Below are 20,716 nucleotides of genomic sequence, written 5' to 3'. Positions count from 1 at the left end.
AATAGGCAGGCAAATAGGCACTAAAAATTTAAAAAATAGGCAGTAAAATAGGCACTAAAATGTAATTCGAAATAATGAAGATAAATACTCAACACCATAAAAAAATAGATTCAAGTCATAGATAATGTTCAAAGAATATAGAAACATACTTGTTTGTTAATATCTTCTTTTATTGTATATATAAAAACGAAGCTTGTTATGCATTTCATACATACTGGGTGAATCTGAAAGATGTGCACATACTTCGGGAGCTGATTCATGACATCAAAAGAAGACAAAAAGTCTTGTTGCATGTTGTCAAATTCCGCTTCGTGTACGAGTGACAGGGGGCCAACTTGGAATCCAAAATCGAATCCTGACAATTGGAACGAGACATAAAGGTGTTCACATACTTCGGGAGGTGATTCGTAACATTCAAAAAATTCAAGAGGACTTTTTGTCTTCTTTTCATGTCACGAATCACCTCTCAAAGTATGTGCAAATCTTTCGGTTCCGTTCCAATTGTCAGGATTCAATTTTCGATTCCAAATGTGCACATCTTTGAAGTTCACCATGTATATATATCGTAACGTACCACGTGCTTGTGTTTACAAATACGTAATATGTGTGTATTATTTATGTTATATAAATTATATATTTTCCCAATGAAGGCTTATTTTGAAGAAAATGCAGAGAATAGGCAATATTAGGTACTAAACCAATTATTTAGGCAGTAAAGGTCGAAATAGGCAAAATAGGCAAAATAAAATTGGCTTAAATCGAAACTATAAACCCCCATATAAACTTTGAAATGTTATTTTTGATCATATCTTTAACAATAAAGAATAGGCATTTTGCCTAACATCCGGTCTCTAGTTATTAGAGATCTCCAAAATGTTGATGTTAGTGATACTGTGTTGTCCTTTGTTACACTAAATAATGTATGGACTATTGTGGTTTTGTTAAATTACTAAATTAGAAATATGTAATACTTTACGTAGCGCAATTGAGAAAATACAACTTTATTTTGCTTTAGCAACATTGCTTGTTTATCTAATATTGCAGAGTATTTAGAAGAATTTCCCAACTTGGTACAAAATTTCAGCATTTTTATATATATATATATATATATATATATATATATATATATATATATATATATATATATATATATATATATATATATATATAGGATGGCCCATTTTAATCTTTCCGCGGAGATATCTCGTAAACGGTTGAACATAAATGAACCGAACAAAAGCTCAAATAGGAAATGCCATGGGGCACACCGAATGGTGTTGTCGCGGCGCCTCCCGGGGCCGTCCTTCATGGGGCCCCAGGGCCAAACTTTAAAATTTTAAATGGAAACATGGGGCGAGTGATACTTCGTTCCATAGACTTTTAAAAAGTAAAAAGTGTTGTGGCAGAAGATTTTTCATATCGGTCACCGTATTCAAGATGACCGCCAAGACATGGTGCTTGTATCAGATATAACGTCCAGTACCACTAGACTCCTAATATGAAAATAGTTGGAGATAAATGAACAGAATAAAACTCGTATAGGAAAAGCACAAAGGGTATTTATCATTTCACGGCTGGAGTATAATGCAACGGAGAAAGAGATTATTAAAGTGTAATTGACATGATGCAAAGGAGGAAATGATAGAAAATTATCTTTCTGATCTCTGTCCGTAAGTAGGTGAAGCGGGAATGAATGGTAAAATCTCAAATGAGAACCTCAGTTTTATTTGCAATAGATATGGTTTGTCTGAAACACTTATGTGTACAAATGACTGGTACTATAATGAATAAAAATAAAGTGAAATAAGGTGAATAAAAATAAGATAAAATTCAAGTTTAACAACATTTTGCCCACCCTGATAATTTAACACAATGCGTGCAAGATTTTTGGGACATATCTGCATCAGTATGTACCGTTTCGTTACAAAGGATCACAACTGAAATTACCGTTGAAAGTTATTCGGAATGTAACTGTGGACATCTCAGTGAAACTCATATTCTATCACATGCAAGAAGACATAGAAGGAAAAGAAGCGAACCAATATCATGCAGACGACTGTTGAACAAAACCAACGTTTGTAAACATTGTTCTAAAATTGCATTGTTCGACAAATTTGTTTCGAATTTCAGTTTATTCATTTTTGCATCAAACCATTGCCTGCAATCAAAATGGAAGATACCATTTAACAAGAATTTTACATACTTTATCCCATTACAGAGACATTTATCTCTTACAAAAACACATTTCAAATAACTTTGTTTCGTAGATACAATTTGCAAAAACTAAGACTCTCATCTGCAATTTCACCGATCCTTCCCGCTTCACTCACTTACGGAGTGAGGTTAGGATAAATTTCTAAATGTTAGATTTCTTCTAATCATCTTTTCGACTGTTGCAACATTCCCGAGCGATAGAATGATAAATACCTCTGTGATTTCCTATTCGGGTATTTGTTCTGGTGTTTTCGTATTAGTGATGCTGGACGTTTTATCTGATGCAGGTACCATGTCTTGGTGGTCATTTTGAAAATATTGAACAATCTTTTGCAACAGCACTCTTTAGTTTTTAAAGATATATCGAACGAGATATCACTCACCCCATGTTTCCATTTACAATTTTGAAGTTGGGCCCTGGGCCCCCATGAAGGATAGCCCTGGAAGCCTCCGCGACAATATAAATCGATGTGCCACATGACATTTTCTATTTGAGTTTTTGTTCGATTCATTTATGTTCAACCGTTTTCATATTAGTGGTACTGCACGTTTTACTGTATCTCATAGTGGTAACATGTCTTGGCGGCCATTTTGAATACAATGCCCGATATGAAAGATCTTTTGCCACAACGCTTTTTAGTTTTTAAAGATCTATCGAATGAGGTACCACTCACCCCTTGCTTCCATTTAAAATTAAAGTTGGGGCCCGGGAACCTATGCAGGGCGGCCCTGGGGGGCACCGCGACCACATATTATATATATATATATATATATATATATATATATATATATATATATATATATATATATATATATATATATATATATATGAGAGAGAGAGAGAGAGAGAGAGAGAATTCTATTTGCATCAGCAGTAGATTTTGTTTCGGGAGAGACTTGAGGAACGAGGAAGAAACATTTGCGTTGTACGTGCAATGCAAAAAATGATCACAAATTTATTTCGGGAGGGGTTTGAGCCCGATAACCACCCCCTAAATAGGCCACTGTACATCAGTCATCCGTTCTCATATTATCTAACATAGCAACGAAAGAAATTTTGAGTGAAGGCAATTTTAGTATCTATCAATATAAATATTCGAGACGAGACCGAGACTTTCGAGACTGACCTAAGTCTCGTCTCGGTCTCGTCTCGATTTATAGAGGCCTATCTCGGTCTCGTCTCGGTATTTCAAAGTCCGTCTCGGTCTCGGTCTCGTCTCGGTATATAAAAGTCCATCTCGGTCTCGGTCTCGGTACCATCCCTAATCACGTTATATGATTATGTAGTTGAGAGGACGATTTTTTGCCTCCAATTTAAATTTTGGCAATTTTTTACCCATGAAATGACACAAGTTAAATAACCATCCAAATTTAGCCGAGTCGTAGAGAACAATTACGATTTTTTTTTATTTTTTTTTTATTTTTTTACAATTCCAAAATTAAAGTTGAGTCAAATGTACTCTTTCTGAAATTTAAGAATGCATCAGGGTACTCATGCCGAATGAAAGACAATGGAATCTCATATTCATTCGTATAATCATAATTACATTCTATCTTAGTGAATATTAAGCACAACATCCAAAATTTGTACATCATGTTAATTCAATTCTCCAGCTTCAATTAAAAATTCCCGCCAAATATAAAGTGTTACTTTTGACATCTGTGTACTCTCAAAGTGGAATAAACAGGACAAATCAAATTTAGAGAAATATATATTTAAGTTCTAGAAAACATTTACGAATATATATTTTTAACAGTTCCCAAATTTAAGACTTGAGCTAGTGTACCTCTCCCAAATATAAGGACAAAGCATCAATGTACTCATATCCTGCAAAAGAGAATTGACTTCTTTACTCATATAAACATACGATACACTAAAAGAGGATATAATAGGTCAAAAACCTCCAAATTTTGAATTTTCGACAATTGTTTTTATCCACAATAGGGAATAAGCAGTATCAACCAAATTGACAGAAATATATATTCGAATCCTAGAGAACATTACCATTTTTTTTTGACAATTCCCAAATTTAAAATGTAAGCCATTGTACCCCTCCCAAAAAATCAGAGAAGTACATGAATGTTTCCATGTCTTGTATATATATAAAAAAAGACTGAGCCCCTACACTCGACTAGAGTATATAACCATATAACATGATAAACTGTCTTTAAAGGGAATAAATTAAGTAATAAAAATTCCAAATTTTGAATTTATGGCTGTTTTATATCCATAAATGGGAATAAAATGGATCAACCAAACTTATAGAGGTACAGTACATACCTAAATCTTATACTACCATATCATTTTTTTCAATTTCGCTATTTTCAAAATTTAAGGGGTGGTTCTAAGTACCAATCCAATAATTTAGGATGTGGGTCAAGATACCCTTGCCAAAATCAAAAGAGATTGATTTCTATAATGTTGTACCATGTGATGTCCCTCAGTCAATCACAACCGATTTCATCCAAGTGATCCCCATACTAGTGTGTTCGCAACTGGTTTACGAAAGAGCACAACTTACAATGTCTTCTGTTAGATTATATTATATTTATACTGTATATCTGTAACAATGTCTTCTGTAATATACATTGTATATAATAACGCTGTGAACTAAGGAAAGAGAGTTTTTTTTTTTACAGCTTTTTGAAACCTGTATTAGGTAAGAGTTCTTCCCTTAGATTGTAGCGATAAAATTAAAAAAAAAAAACCGATGTGACTTCCCTTGAAGGCCGCCACTGCACCCACATCTATTTCAAATAGTTTGCACACATACACACACACATCCGTACACGGAAATAAATCAAATAAGTGTGAATCCTAGACTCTGTTTCAAGCTTAAGTACTAAATTTCCCTACGAGTGTGGTTGTAAGAATACATCTTTTCAGTGGCGGATCTCTAAGGTAGTTACGTTAGTAAAAATTTAAATTGTATCGTTATAAGCTAAGGAAAGAAAGGTTCCTAATGTACTGCTTTATAGTTTATACTACTATCAAAAAGAGTAGAAGTGATTGACTTTTCATCTCCCAGGTCATACTACTAAAGGTAGAAACATGGAATTCTAGTAGGGTACTCCTTTGGCCACGAAAGCAGTTGATAATGAGGAATTATAGCAGCGTTTCCCAACCGGTGTGCCGCGAGGAAATCGAAACAAAATTATTAATTCTATAGCAATCAAATTGCACGACATAGAGAAAAAGGTATATTTGTATTTCACATTAATACTATGAATCTAAAATTTAAAGTTTCATACTGTGTTACTTTTCTGTAGAACATTTTTCTGTACATTTCTAATTTTGAAAAAAGTATTTGTTATCATTGTTATGTCCATTATTGCTTCTTTATTGTTGCAGACTATTTCGTAACTTGAAATTTTTAAAAATATTATTCAATCCTTCCGGCAAAGTAAACATGCATAAGAATTACCTACATTTGTGTTTTAAAAGTAAAAGAGATTTGTTTGTTCGTTCGTTATTTAGTGATCCTCCTTCTTAATGAAAGGTTGGATAAAGTTTTCGAAAAAGAAAGTGTATTTTTAACAACTTGAGCTCTATATCTGATTGCAATTGTTTTCTATTTTTAAATTAAAGTGAAAAATAAGCATAATGATTTACCATGGGGAAAAAACAGTGATCGAGCTTTCTTCTCTGTGAGAAGGATGTCAGTAATCAGAAAAAAATACTACAGTATTTTATATTTTCAAATAATAATAATAATAATAATAATAATAATAATAATAATAATAATAATAATAATAATAATAATAATAATAATAATAATAATAATAATGATAACAATAATAACAATATGTGTGCCGCGAGAATTCAAGTTACCCTGGAGTGTGCCGCAAGTTGAAAAAGGTTGGAAAACGCTGAATTATAGAAATACTAATACTAAGGGAATAAAGGAAGGTTGAATTCTTTTGCAAATAATAAGTATCTCATGAGATGAAACTTAGCATATACGCTCTTCATTAAAAACACCGACACGCATGTTTCAGCGTTTTCGAAAATTCCAATCCAAAGAAGAAGAAAGGACTTTTGATTAATCAGAAAGTGTCGAATTTGAGGATTCGTTTTATCACCTTAATCCTGATTATTTTCGGGTTCTTTTTTTTTCTGAGCATTGAATAATGAAAATATTGTGGGAGAAAAGGGTTTATTTAAGAATGGTGAAACTTCACCCTTTATTGGGGTAGGCCATTTGATGTCTTTAAGATGTAAATTTGAAAATCATTATATAAACCTCTAATTGAAAATAAGGCAACGCATATTTCAACATTTTTCGAAAATTCCGTTTTTGAGAGGGAAAAATGGGAGGAATCTGAACTATTATACGCAAGAGTGACAGTGATTCTCTCATAGACGCGTCATGCCATATTAATACCTAGAAACGTGAGATTTGGGCAGAAAATTATTTTTCTTATGAGTAGTGAACACGAAAGGATTTTTTTGAAAGCATATATGCTAAAGGTGCAGTGGCGTACCATGGAGGGAAGCGAGTGAGGCGACCGTCCCGGGCGCCGAAGTAAGGGGGCGCAATTTTTGGAAAAAGAAAAGATACAGATAAAATGGAAGGAAAAAGTAATAAAATCAAGGAAAAACAGGGTTTATTTTTGAAATTTTCTTACGCTTCGCGCCAACCATAGTGACGCTCCATGGTTGGTCTGTCGACCTCACTCATATGTACGTGGGCGCCGTCGTATACTCTCGGCCCGAGCGCTGACTTTCCACGGCACGGCACTGTAAAGGTGGTAAAAAGGGTGTTTTACTCACTTATCAGAATAGAGTACCACATGCGTCCCTGAAGTAGGGAGATGAAACTCGATATATAAACTCCGCATTAGAAATAAGCGAAAACATAACTCAAGATGTTCCAAAATTCTGATTTTAAAGTGCGAAAGATATTTTCTATATTTATTCCCTACATCGAAATCAACGTTGTTTTTTGTAATGGCTAACCCATTCGAAATGAATTTTAGAGCATACGTAGTTAGTACCTATACCCATACCTCACATCTTATTAATTAAAGGGCATATTCTAAGGGAGATAAAGAGTTCGAAATGTATGCCAAAAATAAGAGTATCTTCTGAGTTTTTATATTTACTCTTTCATTGAAACGAGTATCCTAAGAGCCCTCAATGCTGGTCTAGTGGCCTAGTGCTTGTGATTTTCATGTACGTAGTCTTGGGTTCTATTCCCAGTTAAAGAATACACAACTAATTTCACAATCATTAATTTTCATTAATTAGCCTTCACCTTTAGCCTAAAGGGCATAATCATGGTTTGTCAAACTAAAAAAAAAAAAAAAATCATTTTGCGTATCCTAAGGGAAAAGAGGGTTCAAATATTTTCCCCTACCTCTTCTCCCTGTGCAAAGAACGAGCATTTCAGCATTTTTTTGGGTATAATTCTTCCTGAAGCTCTTTCATCCTTATGATAAAATTTAATTCTTTTCTTCAGCAATGAGACTTCCTTCAAGAGTCGCCATTGGAGCCTTTCAAAGTGAAGTGGGAACAGGGTTTGTTATCGAAAAAATAATGTTTACTTTCGCTGTAGAAAATATTTGTCAAAATCAAATACACATATATACCATAATAACGCGGAAATCAAAATAATAATAATAATAATAAATGTTCTCGATATAGACCACGGATGACGCAACAGTTGAGTGCTTGCATCACGCTAAGGCTTTTATTTCCCGTTACTGCTCCACGAAGCACGAAAACGATTTTAAATTTCTTTTCGTTGTTCCACTCAAATCTGACACGGCTATTGTTTTTATTTTTTCTTATTCTGCTTTCTCTAATTTAACAGTCGCAGTGCCTTACAAGGATTGTAACTACCATACATTATTATATCATAACTTCTACAGTATACGTATTGTACTTAATCTTCCTCATTGTATATACGTATACTTGTGAGCTATAGACGAGGAATGGCCGGATCCGGATCTGGTTGGGTCCGGATCCTTTGGATCCGGATCTCGGATCTGGGTCCGGATCTCGAATCTCGGATCTGGATGCGGATCTCGGATCTGGGTCCGGATCTCGGATTTCGGATCTGGATTCGGATCTGGGTTCGAAATTCGGATCTGGATCCGAAATCCGGATCTCAGATCTTGATTCTTAACCAAACCCACATCCCACCCAAATTGTGATAAACTTGAATATCAAAAATTTGCTGAAACTAATTTCACGAAGTCCTGACAGTGAAGAAGAAAACAGAAAATTAAGACGAATATTGACAAGTCTATTTGTCTCCTTCATTCTATACTAAAGATCAAATACTTGCCTTACTAAAAAAATAATCTGATTTGATCCGGATGAGAGTTCCAATGTCGAATCTAGGTCCACCCGGTTGCAGGACCGAGATGAAATACACACATATTTATATTTGAAACCGGAATACAAAAGTCGAATATTTAAAATTCCTCAATACACCTATTTCATTGACAGTTAAGAAAACATAAACAGTTAAGACAAGTATTGACTAGTTTTTACGTATATTTATCTTGCTCAGTCTGCTCAAAATATCAAATGTATACCTTACAATTAGATTTAATAATTATTTAGTAAATCACAATATGAGCACCGAGAATAAACTATGAATTTTGGTGCCCCTTATCTAGATTTGAAATTTCGGATTCATACATAGAATCAGGCTGAAAGATAAATATTTGAGATCTGGAAACCGAAACAAGTACTAGTACCAAGATCGTAGCCGTTTATACCTAGGTACTTGCACTAATTCCGCATGTACTTTGGCGAACACGAGAAACTCAAAACAGATAAATATTCTTTTTCAGTCAATGTTGCCAACAAGTTGATACAAAAAGTCACTAAATTGGGGACGAAATGACTCCAATTTTGGGTGAAAAGTCGCTAATTTTTTTTTTTTCGTGGAATTTTGCCTCTTTCATATATATATATACGTGATCAATTCAAGCTAAAGTACTATCTACAAGAACGTATATGAAAGACTCAAAGACTCATTGTATACCCTATAACTAACAATAATTTCACTTTTAAATATTTTTAACTTTATGATCAATTTTGCTTCAACAAAGTCAAAAATGAATTTAGAAAAACGACCAAAATTAAAGGTCTAGAAAAAACTCTTACTTCACTTCTACTCACGCTTCTACAAATAATCAGTTTGCTGTCGGTAATGTATTATTTGTAACTCTAAACAGAAGCTCTGTAAACTAAAGGACATTAAAAGCTGGAGTTGGTTCCCGTTAGAAGGTAAGAGATAACAGCAATCAAAGCGGGAATATAGAGATAAATGTTATGTACTTTCCCAGCTCATCAACATCTGAATTGATTCAAACAAGCAAAATAAAAATATATCTGAACTGATTCAAGGTAATAGTACTTATTTTAGGACAAGTTGTTCGCAGCGCAAAAGTCACTAGATTTGTAAGTTGCCAAATCGTCATTTCAAAATCACCAGAAAAGTCGCTAATAGGAAAAAAATATTTTTGTCGCTATCCTGGAAGGTGAATCCCCTTTATTTAGCGACTTTTCCCCCAAATTGGCAACACTATTTTCAGGGGCAAGTCGCGCTTTAACATGACTTTCCATGAGCGTTGTGTTTAAATACGAAAACTGTAATGGCGACTTGTTTGAAATAAATGCCTTTTCTTTTTTTAGTAATAAAGTTAGGTATTAATACTTTCACATTGAATAAAAATTAGCAAAGCACATTTCACAAATTAGAGTGCTGGTTCTTATGGAAGCTTTCACTCTAAACCGAAGATTTCCTCATGTGGGTATCGGATTGCCACAATTCACCTTGCTGAAAGACGTGGTTTATCAGAAGGTCGGCCAAGATTCTTTTGGACTTAGCCTGTAGACTGCTTCTGGTCTCAATTATTCCCATATAACAAGACTAACCACATATAAAGTTGGTTCGAAATGATTTAAAATAGGGGACACGGTGGGTCAGTGGTAGAGCGTTCACCTCCGGTGCTTGGGGTCCGTGGTTCAACTTTGTGGTGGACAAACATCGTGCTCGTGGGTTTTCTTGGGGTTCTCCCGTTTCCTCCCACTTCCTTCATTCCACCATTTCACTCATTTCTCATTATCATCATCTCCTTTAGCCTAACCGGAATAACCGCGGGATGTTAAACTTAAAGATTTCATTTCATTTCATGATTTAAAATATCACTAACTGACCTTAAGGGGATAATCGCGATTTAAATATTCGTAAATCAGAAGAGATGTAAAAGTTAAGCGTTAAAATAAATCCGATAATTACTAATGCAACCTAATGATTGCAATAAAACTCCTTATGTAACATTTTCAAAGCTAAGATTAACAGTTATGTTCTTGAAGAGGGTTTATGGCAACATAGAATATTATAAATCCAATTATCATAAGTAGTACCTCTGTCTGACAGCCCCGCATTTCACATCACCATCCCCTTCATCCTGACAAGTGGACAATTCACTTACCCACAATGACTTTTCAGGCGTTCCAGTGACATCGATATCTCAGTTTGGGTTTGGGATCATGATTCGGTGAACCTTGTTTATCACCATCAGCAGCTATTAGAGAATCAGAGCTTATTTCTGATTAGATAATGTGGGTAACTATAGCTTTTCGTCTATAGAAGACGGAGAGCGTGCTTTCGGTGCCCGTGGTCATGGGTTCAATTTCCGGAGAGGCACTCAACAATTTCGATGTTGACCCAGCATCGTGAGGACAATTGGGGAGTTATCTTAAGTAAGAGGTAATGCAATCCAGTCTAGAAAGCCGGCATTAGGGACTTCGGGTGTCGATGCGTTGACTACACATCCCCACTTTGAACGTAAGCCAGCTGATAGGAATCAAAGGACTGTCGTGACAAGAATTTAGTTTGTTTTATTTATCATAAATGTCTTCTTTATTATTAAATTTTAACCAATATTTTCTTTTCAATCAGTTTGCGAAACTCAGAGCTAGCTACTTGTTTTCTCTTTAATTCATGTTCATAGTTAGCACAACTAATCACTAAGGAAAAACAATCTTTTCAATAAAATTCACCTCGCGTCTTTCGTAGCTCTAAGTTTAGTTATTTTTTGCTTTTTTTTTAAAAGTTGAATGACGGTTTATCATTTTCCTTTTTTTTTTTTTTTTTTAAGTTTTACCTATGTTTCTTTGCACGGACATTGCGCCTATACGCACGTGCTTAGTGTGTTCGTTTACAAAAGCGGGCCATTTTACTGCCACTATAGAAAGTAAGACTGCACTGTATCAGAGAAATATTAATTGACGTATTTAAGTGAATATATCTGTGACGAAGTCATAATTACTCAGTTTTTGCATCGTACATAGTTTCCTCATCCTCATTAATCTCTTCACCCCCGCTTCCTGAATTCCAGTTCTAGTATTCTTTCTTGATGGGGGACTGGTGTCTCATGTAGGCTTATTAACTATAACAACAGCAATAAAGAAAGTAGAGTTTAATTTGCACTAAGTTTAAAACATTACGTTAATTAAATAATAATAATAATACGGAGCGAGCTCAGGCTACTTGTTAGGATTCTTGCTTCGCAATTGGATAATACCGGATTCGAATTCGGAGACCAGCCATCCTGACTGAGGATTTTCCAGGGTTGTTCCTCAGTTATACTGGGCAAATGCTAGGTTAGTACCTTGATCTAAGGCTCTGGAGACCTTCCTTCTATTCCTTTTCCAATGTTTTTATCTGTTGATTACTACAGTGTAAAGTGCCCTCTGAGGATGTATCTCAGCGTTTCCCAACCTTTTTCAACTTGCGGCACACTACGGGTGTTACTTGGATTCTCGCGGCACACTTTTGTAAATATAAAACACAGTGGTATTTTTCTGTGATTATTGATCTCTTTCTTACAGAGAAGAAAGCTTTATCACTGGTTTTTTACCGTGGTAAATCATTAGCCTTATTTTTCATTCTAATTTAAAAATAGAAAACAATTGCAATGAAATATTGGACTCAGGTTTTTAAAAATACACTTTCTTTTTAAAAACTGTATCCAACCTTTTACTAAAAAGGAAGATCACTAAATAACGGACGAACAAACAAATCTCTTTTACTTTTAAAACACAAATGTAGGTAATTTGTCGAAAGGATTGAATGATATTTTAAATTTTCAAGTTACGAAATAGTCTGCAATAATAAAGAAGCAATAATGGTCATAACAATGATAACCATTTTTTCAACATTAGAAATATACAGAACAGTAACCTGGTATTAAACTTAAAATTGTAGATTCATAGTAGAGGTTCATAGTAATGTGAAATAAATATACATTTTCCCCTACTTTTTGCAATTTGATTACTATAAAATTAATAATTATTCGATTCCTCGCGGCACACCAGCTGCCCATTCACAACACACCACTGTACCGCGGCACACCGGTTGGGAAATGCTGATGTATCTGGTAGCTTATAGTAAATAAACAATAACGACGTAATATATCTTCACGAAATGTGTGGGTTAATTTAACTACAGCCTTACAGTCCCAATAGATAGCTAAAGTTTTAATATCAATTTCCTGACTTTTAAATACTATTTTCATATTGTTTCAGCATTCAATTTTCTCATGTATATTCCCACCGAGAGTTGAACCTGAGATCATATGAACAAATGCGAATATGTTAAATATTTCTGAACACTTTAATATACAAAACACAAAACGCTTCAATGATATGATGATGGATATGTTTTGGTTACATCCTACAATGTATGATTAAAGAAACCTGGATGATGAATAAAAAATAACAGAAATCTCTTTTATATTTACTCCTTCAACAAACTCCCGACCTCAGAAGGGCAAGCCATAAGTTAGGTAGTTAAGGCATACAACGAACACAACCATATCGCTCTCCTGAAATTCTCGTGTGTATGTTTAAAAATCTGCTGTTGATCCACGCCAACCAGTCTATATTTTTTGTTGCATATACCTTCGAAGTGAAAGATATTCATTATTACATTTGTTGATGGTTGGACTCTAGTGAGTCAGAAACTACTATTAATAAAGAGTTTGTTTTGTCTGGTATTCCTACGATTAGAAGGACCTTATCTAAAAGATATTTCATTTGTATATGAGAAAATAAGAAAGTTTATTTCCTAAGAATAAAATAAATATTTTCAATGTGAAGCTAACTTTTAGTTTCGAAGAGGAGCTAAACAGAAAAATTTGTTACCATTTACACCAATTTTCAGACAGTTCACAATACTCTGAAATGGGAAAAAATCAAGCTCGTAAACATTTTACTAAAGAGACTTCGACAGAAAGTGCAGCATGTTAATATTGCAAGGTTAAAATAAAATAAAGAACAAAGGTAACACAAACGTGTTATGGAAACATTTAAAAGCACAGCTACTATATCAGTGAATCCGAAAAAAGTTTTAACGAATTTCAGGTATTCAACTTTATCATCACAATTTGAGATGAATTTTTGATATTCAAGTTTATCACAATTTAGGCGGGATGTGGGTTTGGGTGGGAAGAATCAAGATCTGAGATTCGGATCCAAAGGATTCGGACCCAGTCAGGTCCGGATCCGGCCATCCCTAGTATACACCCCTGCATTGATCAAATATAACATTCTAGTTTATGGGTTTATTTGCGTAGGCTGTTCCGAGCTTAAGATATATGTAAAAACACATTAGGAACAAATAATAAAGAGACTAAGTCTACCTGATCCATAACAATAAGAAATGATATAAAATGCAATGAGCTTTTCAATATGGTACTGTATACCCACTTTTGAGCCACTCTAAATATGTTTTTGACTTCATAGTGGATGTTTAATATTGGATGTTAAAAGATAGAAATTTTGAGCAAATACCGAACCTAGAGACCTGAAGTACATTCTCTGATCCGTGTAGATGACTCTGAATGCTATTCAATCATATGTAATAACTATAAGAAAAACCACAGCTCCAGATCCCTTTGACATTTTCCTATCAGTTGAGTCTGAGGCAAAAATTTATTTAAAGCAATGGCTGATCCGAAATCAGCCACGGAGGTTTGGTGGGATCATAAGTATGTTAGAGCGTCCAAGTCATTAAAAATTTTCTTACAAATATCTAAATTGTGAATTTTGTATTGAGTGGGCCACTAAAAGTTTAAGGGTTGCCAAGCTTCCTAACCCCCCTCTGGTTGCGGGCCTGAACAGGGTTGCCTGATTTGGAGTGAACTATCAATTGGGCAATTGGACAGCTATGCCTAATTTGCTCTACCAGTAAATGTAAGAAATTTTGATTTGTACTCAATTTGAAAGTCCCATCATAATAGTCGTAGAGATTCGAGAATTATGCTAGCAATTAGTCTCTGACATGCTTCATGCAATCAGGAAAAGAAAGGAATCTAACTCCGAATGGATATTATAATCAAACCCGTTCGTTAAAAAAAAAAAATCATATTAATCGCAAAGTTACTTTTAAGATATACTGATATTCATAATCATTATTACATTGACTTTCAATTTTGACTTACTTGTTTTGATTGATTAAACTTTAAACGACGTATTCTGAGTTATGATACAGATATATATTATACTTGACATACTTATAGCAAATAATCTGTTTGAAATGGGTGCAATCTTTGTAAATGAGTGAGAAGCAATGATCTTGTATCAATAAAAATAAGTTACGGGTTTATTTGCGAGAAAGAAGTGAAAAATTGTTATCTACGGTAGCAGAAGTGGGAGTGCGCTTACACAATACAGTCAGCTGAAAAGAATTTGACATTTTAGCGAGGAGTGCCTAGCTATGATTCATGCTATAGTATTGAGATAAATCACATTCGTTTACTTCACTTCTCCTTTTTAGTGCAACTGTTTACAGAGTAAAAGTATTACGATTTTTGTTGTTTTTCTGTGATAAACTTTTGCTCCCAAAGCTTTGTTGGGATGCCCTCGATGACATTTATTTACATACAACGTAGTATTTATGTTTAGTGGATTGAATAAGACGTAAGTATCTCAAATATTTATTCTTTGTTGGTCTGTGGCTTTAAATAAGTAAGGAGTAGATGAATTGATATGTTCGTAATTAATTGGAGTGGAATATACACTAAGCAGATCTCCTATTTTCATTAAACCATCGTGACTAGCAATGTTTCCATTAGTAAAGTGAAATAATCTTAGGACATGCAGGTTAAGTTTTGGTACACCACTCGAAACAATTGTTGAAAACTAAGTGGTGTTGGTGAAGTTTAGTCACGCCACATTTTGCAAAATTTACAGGAAAAATTCAAAGCCATGCATGGAAAGACATGTTTCTAAGAAATAAATTTCTGGAAGTAGCGGAATTAAATAGTAAGTAATACACCTTTATTTTATGTTTACAAGTGCAGAATTAGCAGTGTAAAATCATTACAAGTCCTTTACAGGTTGAGGTAAGTGAGTGCAGGATAGGTAACTGAATTACGTATTAATTTCTGCCTGCGGAATGTTTCTGCACAGTGTGCAAAAGATTATTTTATGTTTACGGGTAAATAGCGTTATGAGTGTGAAACCATACTAGAATGCTATAAGAACTCGTATCTACGAAAACCCGTGTATTGTCAAAACTTTTGCTTAAGCGCATACCACTGTTGCTGATGCGCGCGAACCCACCTTGATCGCCCTGCATTGACTCGGTTAGTTAACATTCGTACTTTTTAGTAGCCACCTAACACATGTTGGTTTCTTCCTTTGACACTGTAATGTTTCTAGCATGTGTCCGGACGCTGTATTTATACAAAAATAATAAACAAATTGTAATTTTTCAATAATCACCTGTTGTACCCCTTACATTTCATCTACACTAAGTGGGGTATTATTGTGTCGCCCAGCTCAAATCTTTTAGAGGGCACAGCAACTATTTCTAGTGGTAAGCCTTAACTTCACCTGCAGGAACTATAATTCTTTCACATTCCTTTTTTGGTATAGGTTAAGTTTAAGTACACTACTCGAGAGAATTGCAGGAAAATTATAATTCCTTCGTAGGGAGGCCCGGTGGCTTAGTGGTAGGGTTTTGTGGTACGTGGGTCCTTGGTTCGATCCCGGGTCAAGTAAATTTGTGGTAAACATCATGTCCGTAAGTTTTCTCAGGGTACTCCTGTTTCTTCCCACATTCTCATTCCATCGATTCTTCCATCATCAGTCACTTGCCTTAAATCATCTATCTTCCTTAGCTTATACGTCATAATCATGGGACTTTAAATTAAAATATTTCATTTCACCTAGTAATTCTTTTGCCTATTTTCTTATTATTACCGTCAAACCTTGCCATAGATTATGTTTAAGGCGGTCACCAGAAATAATCATTGTTGATAAAAAAAAATCGGTAAATGTTTAGCAGACGGGGTCCAAAAGTACGTGAAAAAATACAAAATTTACGGGAGAAATGGAAGATGCAAGTACTTAGACCTAACATACAGGCCCTGTAACCTAACCTAACCTAAACTAAACTAACTTATACTAACCTGAATTAATCTAAACTAACCTAATATTAATAGAAATAAGCGAAATTCTATAATTTGTTCGGAAATTATGCTGGATTCCTGCACTAATATAATCTAACATAAAGTAACCAACACTAAACTAACCTAATGTGAACAGAAAGTACAGAAATTGTAACATTGCTTTGTTAGAAAAAATAGCTGGACCCCTTCTGCTGCTAAACATTGTCCAAAAATTATTTCATGATTTGGTATAAAGGCACGTCAGTGACTGCATGCGCGTGGGAACGTGTATGTTACTCGATGCCTTACCTGTCGAATAAATTTGTCTTTACGGATCGTAGAGCAGAACTTCTGAAGGTTAGGTGGTATGGAAGATTAGGTTAAATTACTTGAATAGGTTAGTGTTCGTACGTTGAATTTATAAGTAGCTATCTGTCGAAACCTCCAAATTCCACACAGGAGAGCTCAGAATCTCTACAATTGCCTGTACATTAAAGACATATCAATTCCTAAGATCCACAAAGCGATAAATTCTTTTTCTTAAACTACAGATTCCGCCATCAGTACTTAAGCATAATTTCCTCCTACTTACATCGATTTTTTTTTATTATTATTATTATTTATTCCTCAGCTACTTTATTTAACAACGCGTTTCCAGATTATCATGGCGATGCGTTAACCATTACTCTATCTAGTCTGCTCCCCAAACAGTCATACATTCTATTTTTGTTGAAGTCATTCTCAACAACTTAGACCACATGGGCTGCGTGCACTCCAATCCTTATTTTGTGTCTGGACAACCCAGTGTCCCATTACAGAACACCCTAGTTCGAATTGCAGTCCAGTCGCGCATTTTTTTCACGCATTGTATATGATTGGATTCGCACCTAAAGATGATTTCATGTGATCTACAATCTGTTATTTTTTCCGTGTCCTTATTTTAAAAGTAATGTCTTAGTGTGCGTGTGTAACACTGTGCACAGTCGCTACATCACAAAGTATATGAGTGTATAATAATTTTAAACTTTTTATCGTTTAATGATTTTGGGAATTTAATACTTGACACTAAACACGGCGCTAGCTTGCAGGTTTTAATTAAAAGTGATTTTAGCGTATAGCGAGCCAAAGGCTAGGAGGGAAAGAACTAGTTATATCTAATATTAATTCATCCGTCAGAGCTGTTCTATAACGAGATTGTGCAAGCTAGCACAACAGAAGTTGTGGAACAATCCATGTTGTCTCATTGGTTGAACACCTACTTCGCGAGTGATAGAATGCAGACACTTCAGCGAGCGGACTATGTAACAGTGGTTAGCACATCGGCACGGTGAGCCGGAGATCGGATTCGAATGTCGGCCCAATTGTGCTCTTTTTCACTCTTTCTGTATAATTGAATTTGCACTTATAGATGATTTGATGTGATATAAAATCAGTTATATCTTCAAATTAAAGCATAACGTTAAGATTTCGATATTCTGCATTTTAAAATTAGTTTCTAATCAAAGTGTATCCTTGCGAATGTCATTCTGTTTTCAGACTTGAAGGTGGCATCAAATGCAGTTAAAATTCGTTGTCAGTGTAATTTTGAATAACTGATCAATATTTAATTCTGTAATCACATTCTTTTGTCTTACAGATTCGGAGTCCTCTGCTACTAATAAATCTAACAAGATGATAGCGGCAGAAATTGGTTCAACTAATGCAGGGTCTGTGACATCAGTCAGGGAGACAACCAATGAACGAGCTCCATTGCTTTCCCAGCGACGGTTGTTTCGTAGTCTGAGTGGTTGTCCTACGTTAATATCAAGCGGTCCTGAGACCGGCAGAACTCTAGGGACGTTTGCAGGAGTATTCAGTCCTGTTGCACTTTCTATGTTTAGTGCATTATTATTTCTGCGAGTAGGTAGGTAGAAATTTGTAAACATTTTTACGAGTTTTAAAATTCTTTTCTGAAATATTTCTTTTGAAATATTTACATGTCTCAGTAATATTTTTGGTTTTGTAAAATTCAAATCTACCAATTTATACAAGATAAATAATACTATTTGATGCTATAGCATACATATAAAAATAAGAAAATAACCTACTGGCTGTTTTCTTTAAGATGAACTAAATCTAATTCTATATGTTTAGGAGGTGCTACTCAAAAATTTCCAAGAATTTTAATATTCCACTCAAACCAGTAGCCCTGTAATAATGGCTCAGTTTTACTCAGCCAAATCTACACCCTCTGCATGTTGAGAACAGTAGAAGCTCGTTAACATGAGTATAAGAATTCTGAATCAGTGGAACTTCAGCAGCGAAACCACCAAATCACATTGTTCAAGAAGGAAATCTCTTTGTTAAAAAGTCAAATGCTACACAAGGATCCATATGCAAGGGTTGGAACTGGAAATAACTTCCAACAGCAATGATATCGAGTGTTTCTGAAATGTCCAAGTGATGCGAAAGGTGTAAAAGAGTGTCCAGCGAAATCCAGAAGATCTTAACGATGTCTTAGGGAAATCCAAAGATGTTATCGATGTCTTTTCATGGGATACTATCTTAAGGATTTTTTTTTCCCTAAAAAACTTAAATGGAAACATTGTATGAAAAACTCAGAAGTGTCCTTGGTATTCGATGAGGAGCAAAAGAATCGGGTTTCGTTTCTTCATGGCAGGATCAGACGCGAATTCGCCACATACCTCACCTTTAATGGAGTTAAAAAATATAACAAAGGTGGAAGAAGAGCACAAGAAACTGGAGTAGACAAGCTGTTTGTTAAGAAGAAGCGACAATTCGTTCGGTCAAGTTAGGTCAAGTCGGCCAAAGGAGCAGTTCAGATATGTTACTTATGGTCATGAACTTTAACCGGTATGGCGACTAGGAAGATCGGACAGAAGAATTTCAGAATTATGAGATTTCATGTAACGTTCACATGCAGTAGTGACCTAAGAAGAACTTGAGATGCTTAGTGAAATGATTTCCACGACAGCATGAAAGCAGCATTCAGTTGAGTGTTTTAGAAAAAGAAAGGTCACGTAGTTGTAAGTTGTTTGAAAGGAGTTAAAGAAGGGAGGATGTTACCAAGAAATGTTTTTGAAATAAGACGCAAGCCGCGTTAAGCAGGCATATGGTCTGTATTACTAAGAAATAAAGAATAATGCCAAGATTCGAGATTTATATGAATTGTAGTTAAGAGAAATGTTTACAAAGATCATCATCAGAAAATTAACTGAATAAGATAAGATTATCCATGAGAGTAAATGTTTTAATAGTATAAGATAAATAAGAATTAAGCACAACATATCTCAAGTCCTTAATTAAGTTTATAGTGGCTTACAATTATATTACAAAGTAATACTTGAAAGTTTGCTATGAACATTTAAAGAATCGTCCATTTTTTAATTTTTTATTTATATTTTATTTATTTATTTATTTATTTATTTTTTAACAGAAAGATAAACGGCTTCCACAAAGTATACACACAGGCACTAGAGCTCTGCCACAGAAGCAGACTACTCGAGCATCTCAAATATAGTTTCCGAGCGTTCGGATTGCACGCAACTCTTATTGAGTTCACACTTTCCATCCGGAACTACTCATGTAAAGTTTACTGGTCGTTATATATATGTTATCCATAACTATCGGAAGTCTTATAGAAAAACTATGCCCGTCAATCGACAGGTATCAGAGCAACACGTTAAGACATATCAAGATGTAGTTATTGCAATCGACTCAGCGTCCCAAGAATAGGTTCCATCTCGTCCATTAACCTATATCCAAACCAGAAATATTTTAAATTAACCATTTCCGATTTCAGTGCTTGTCATTATAAAGCAGAAACGGTAACAGATAGCGATTTGCTACTTTCTGCAAACAAGTGTTTCATGACAGCATATCATGATTATTTGCAACACTGTACCGAAACTTGATTTAGATTTACTGTTACTTTCGGTTACAATACTGGCTTCCATAGACCAAAAACGGTAAAAGATATCAAGGAGCAGTATTTTTTTGCAATCGCTTCAGGGTTCCAACAGTAGGTTTCATTTACTCTGATAACCTATTCATACCGGAGGTGGTTTAAGTTAACCAT

General features: G+C 34.7%; 1 protein-coding gene across 2 annotated transcripts in view; it reads left to right on the top strand.

Annotated features, from left to right (window-relative positions):
- Positions 1–20,716, top strand: part of LOC145671084 (solute carrier family 12 member 9) — a 107,786-nt gene that overhangs the window by 28,126 nt on the left and 58,944 nt on the right. Inside the window, exons 1-2 of one of the 2 annotated variants that reach the window (XM_081739829.1) lie at positions 14,871–15,163; positions 18,275–18,541. In XM_081739829.1, coding sequence (XP_081595955.1) covers positions 18,310–18,541 — 232 coding nt within the window. In that variant the 5' untranslated portion in view covers positions 14,871–15,163; positions 18,275–18,309. Of the gene's footprint in view, positions 1–14,870; positions 15,164–18,274; positions 18,542–20,716 lie in introns of those variants that run through there. The other variant, XM_081739827.1, reaches the window with a different exon arrangement.

The sequence above is a fragment of the Thermobia domestica genome, chromosome 15, assembly GCF_964235325.1.
Source record: "Thermobia domestica chromosome 15, izTheDome1.hap1.1, whole genome shotgun sequence".
Classification (NCBI taxonomy): domain Eukaryota; kingdom Metazoa; phylum Arthropoda; class Insecta; order Zygentoma; family Lepismatidae; genus Thermobia; species Thermobia domestica.
Note: the sequence above shows the minus strand (reverse complement) of the source record. Positions and strands in the feature narration are given on the sequence as shown.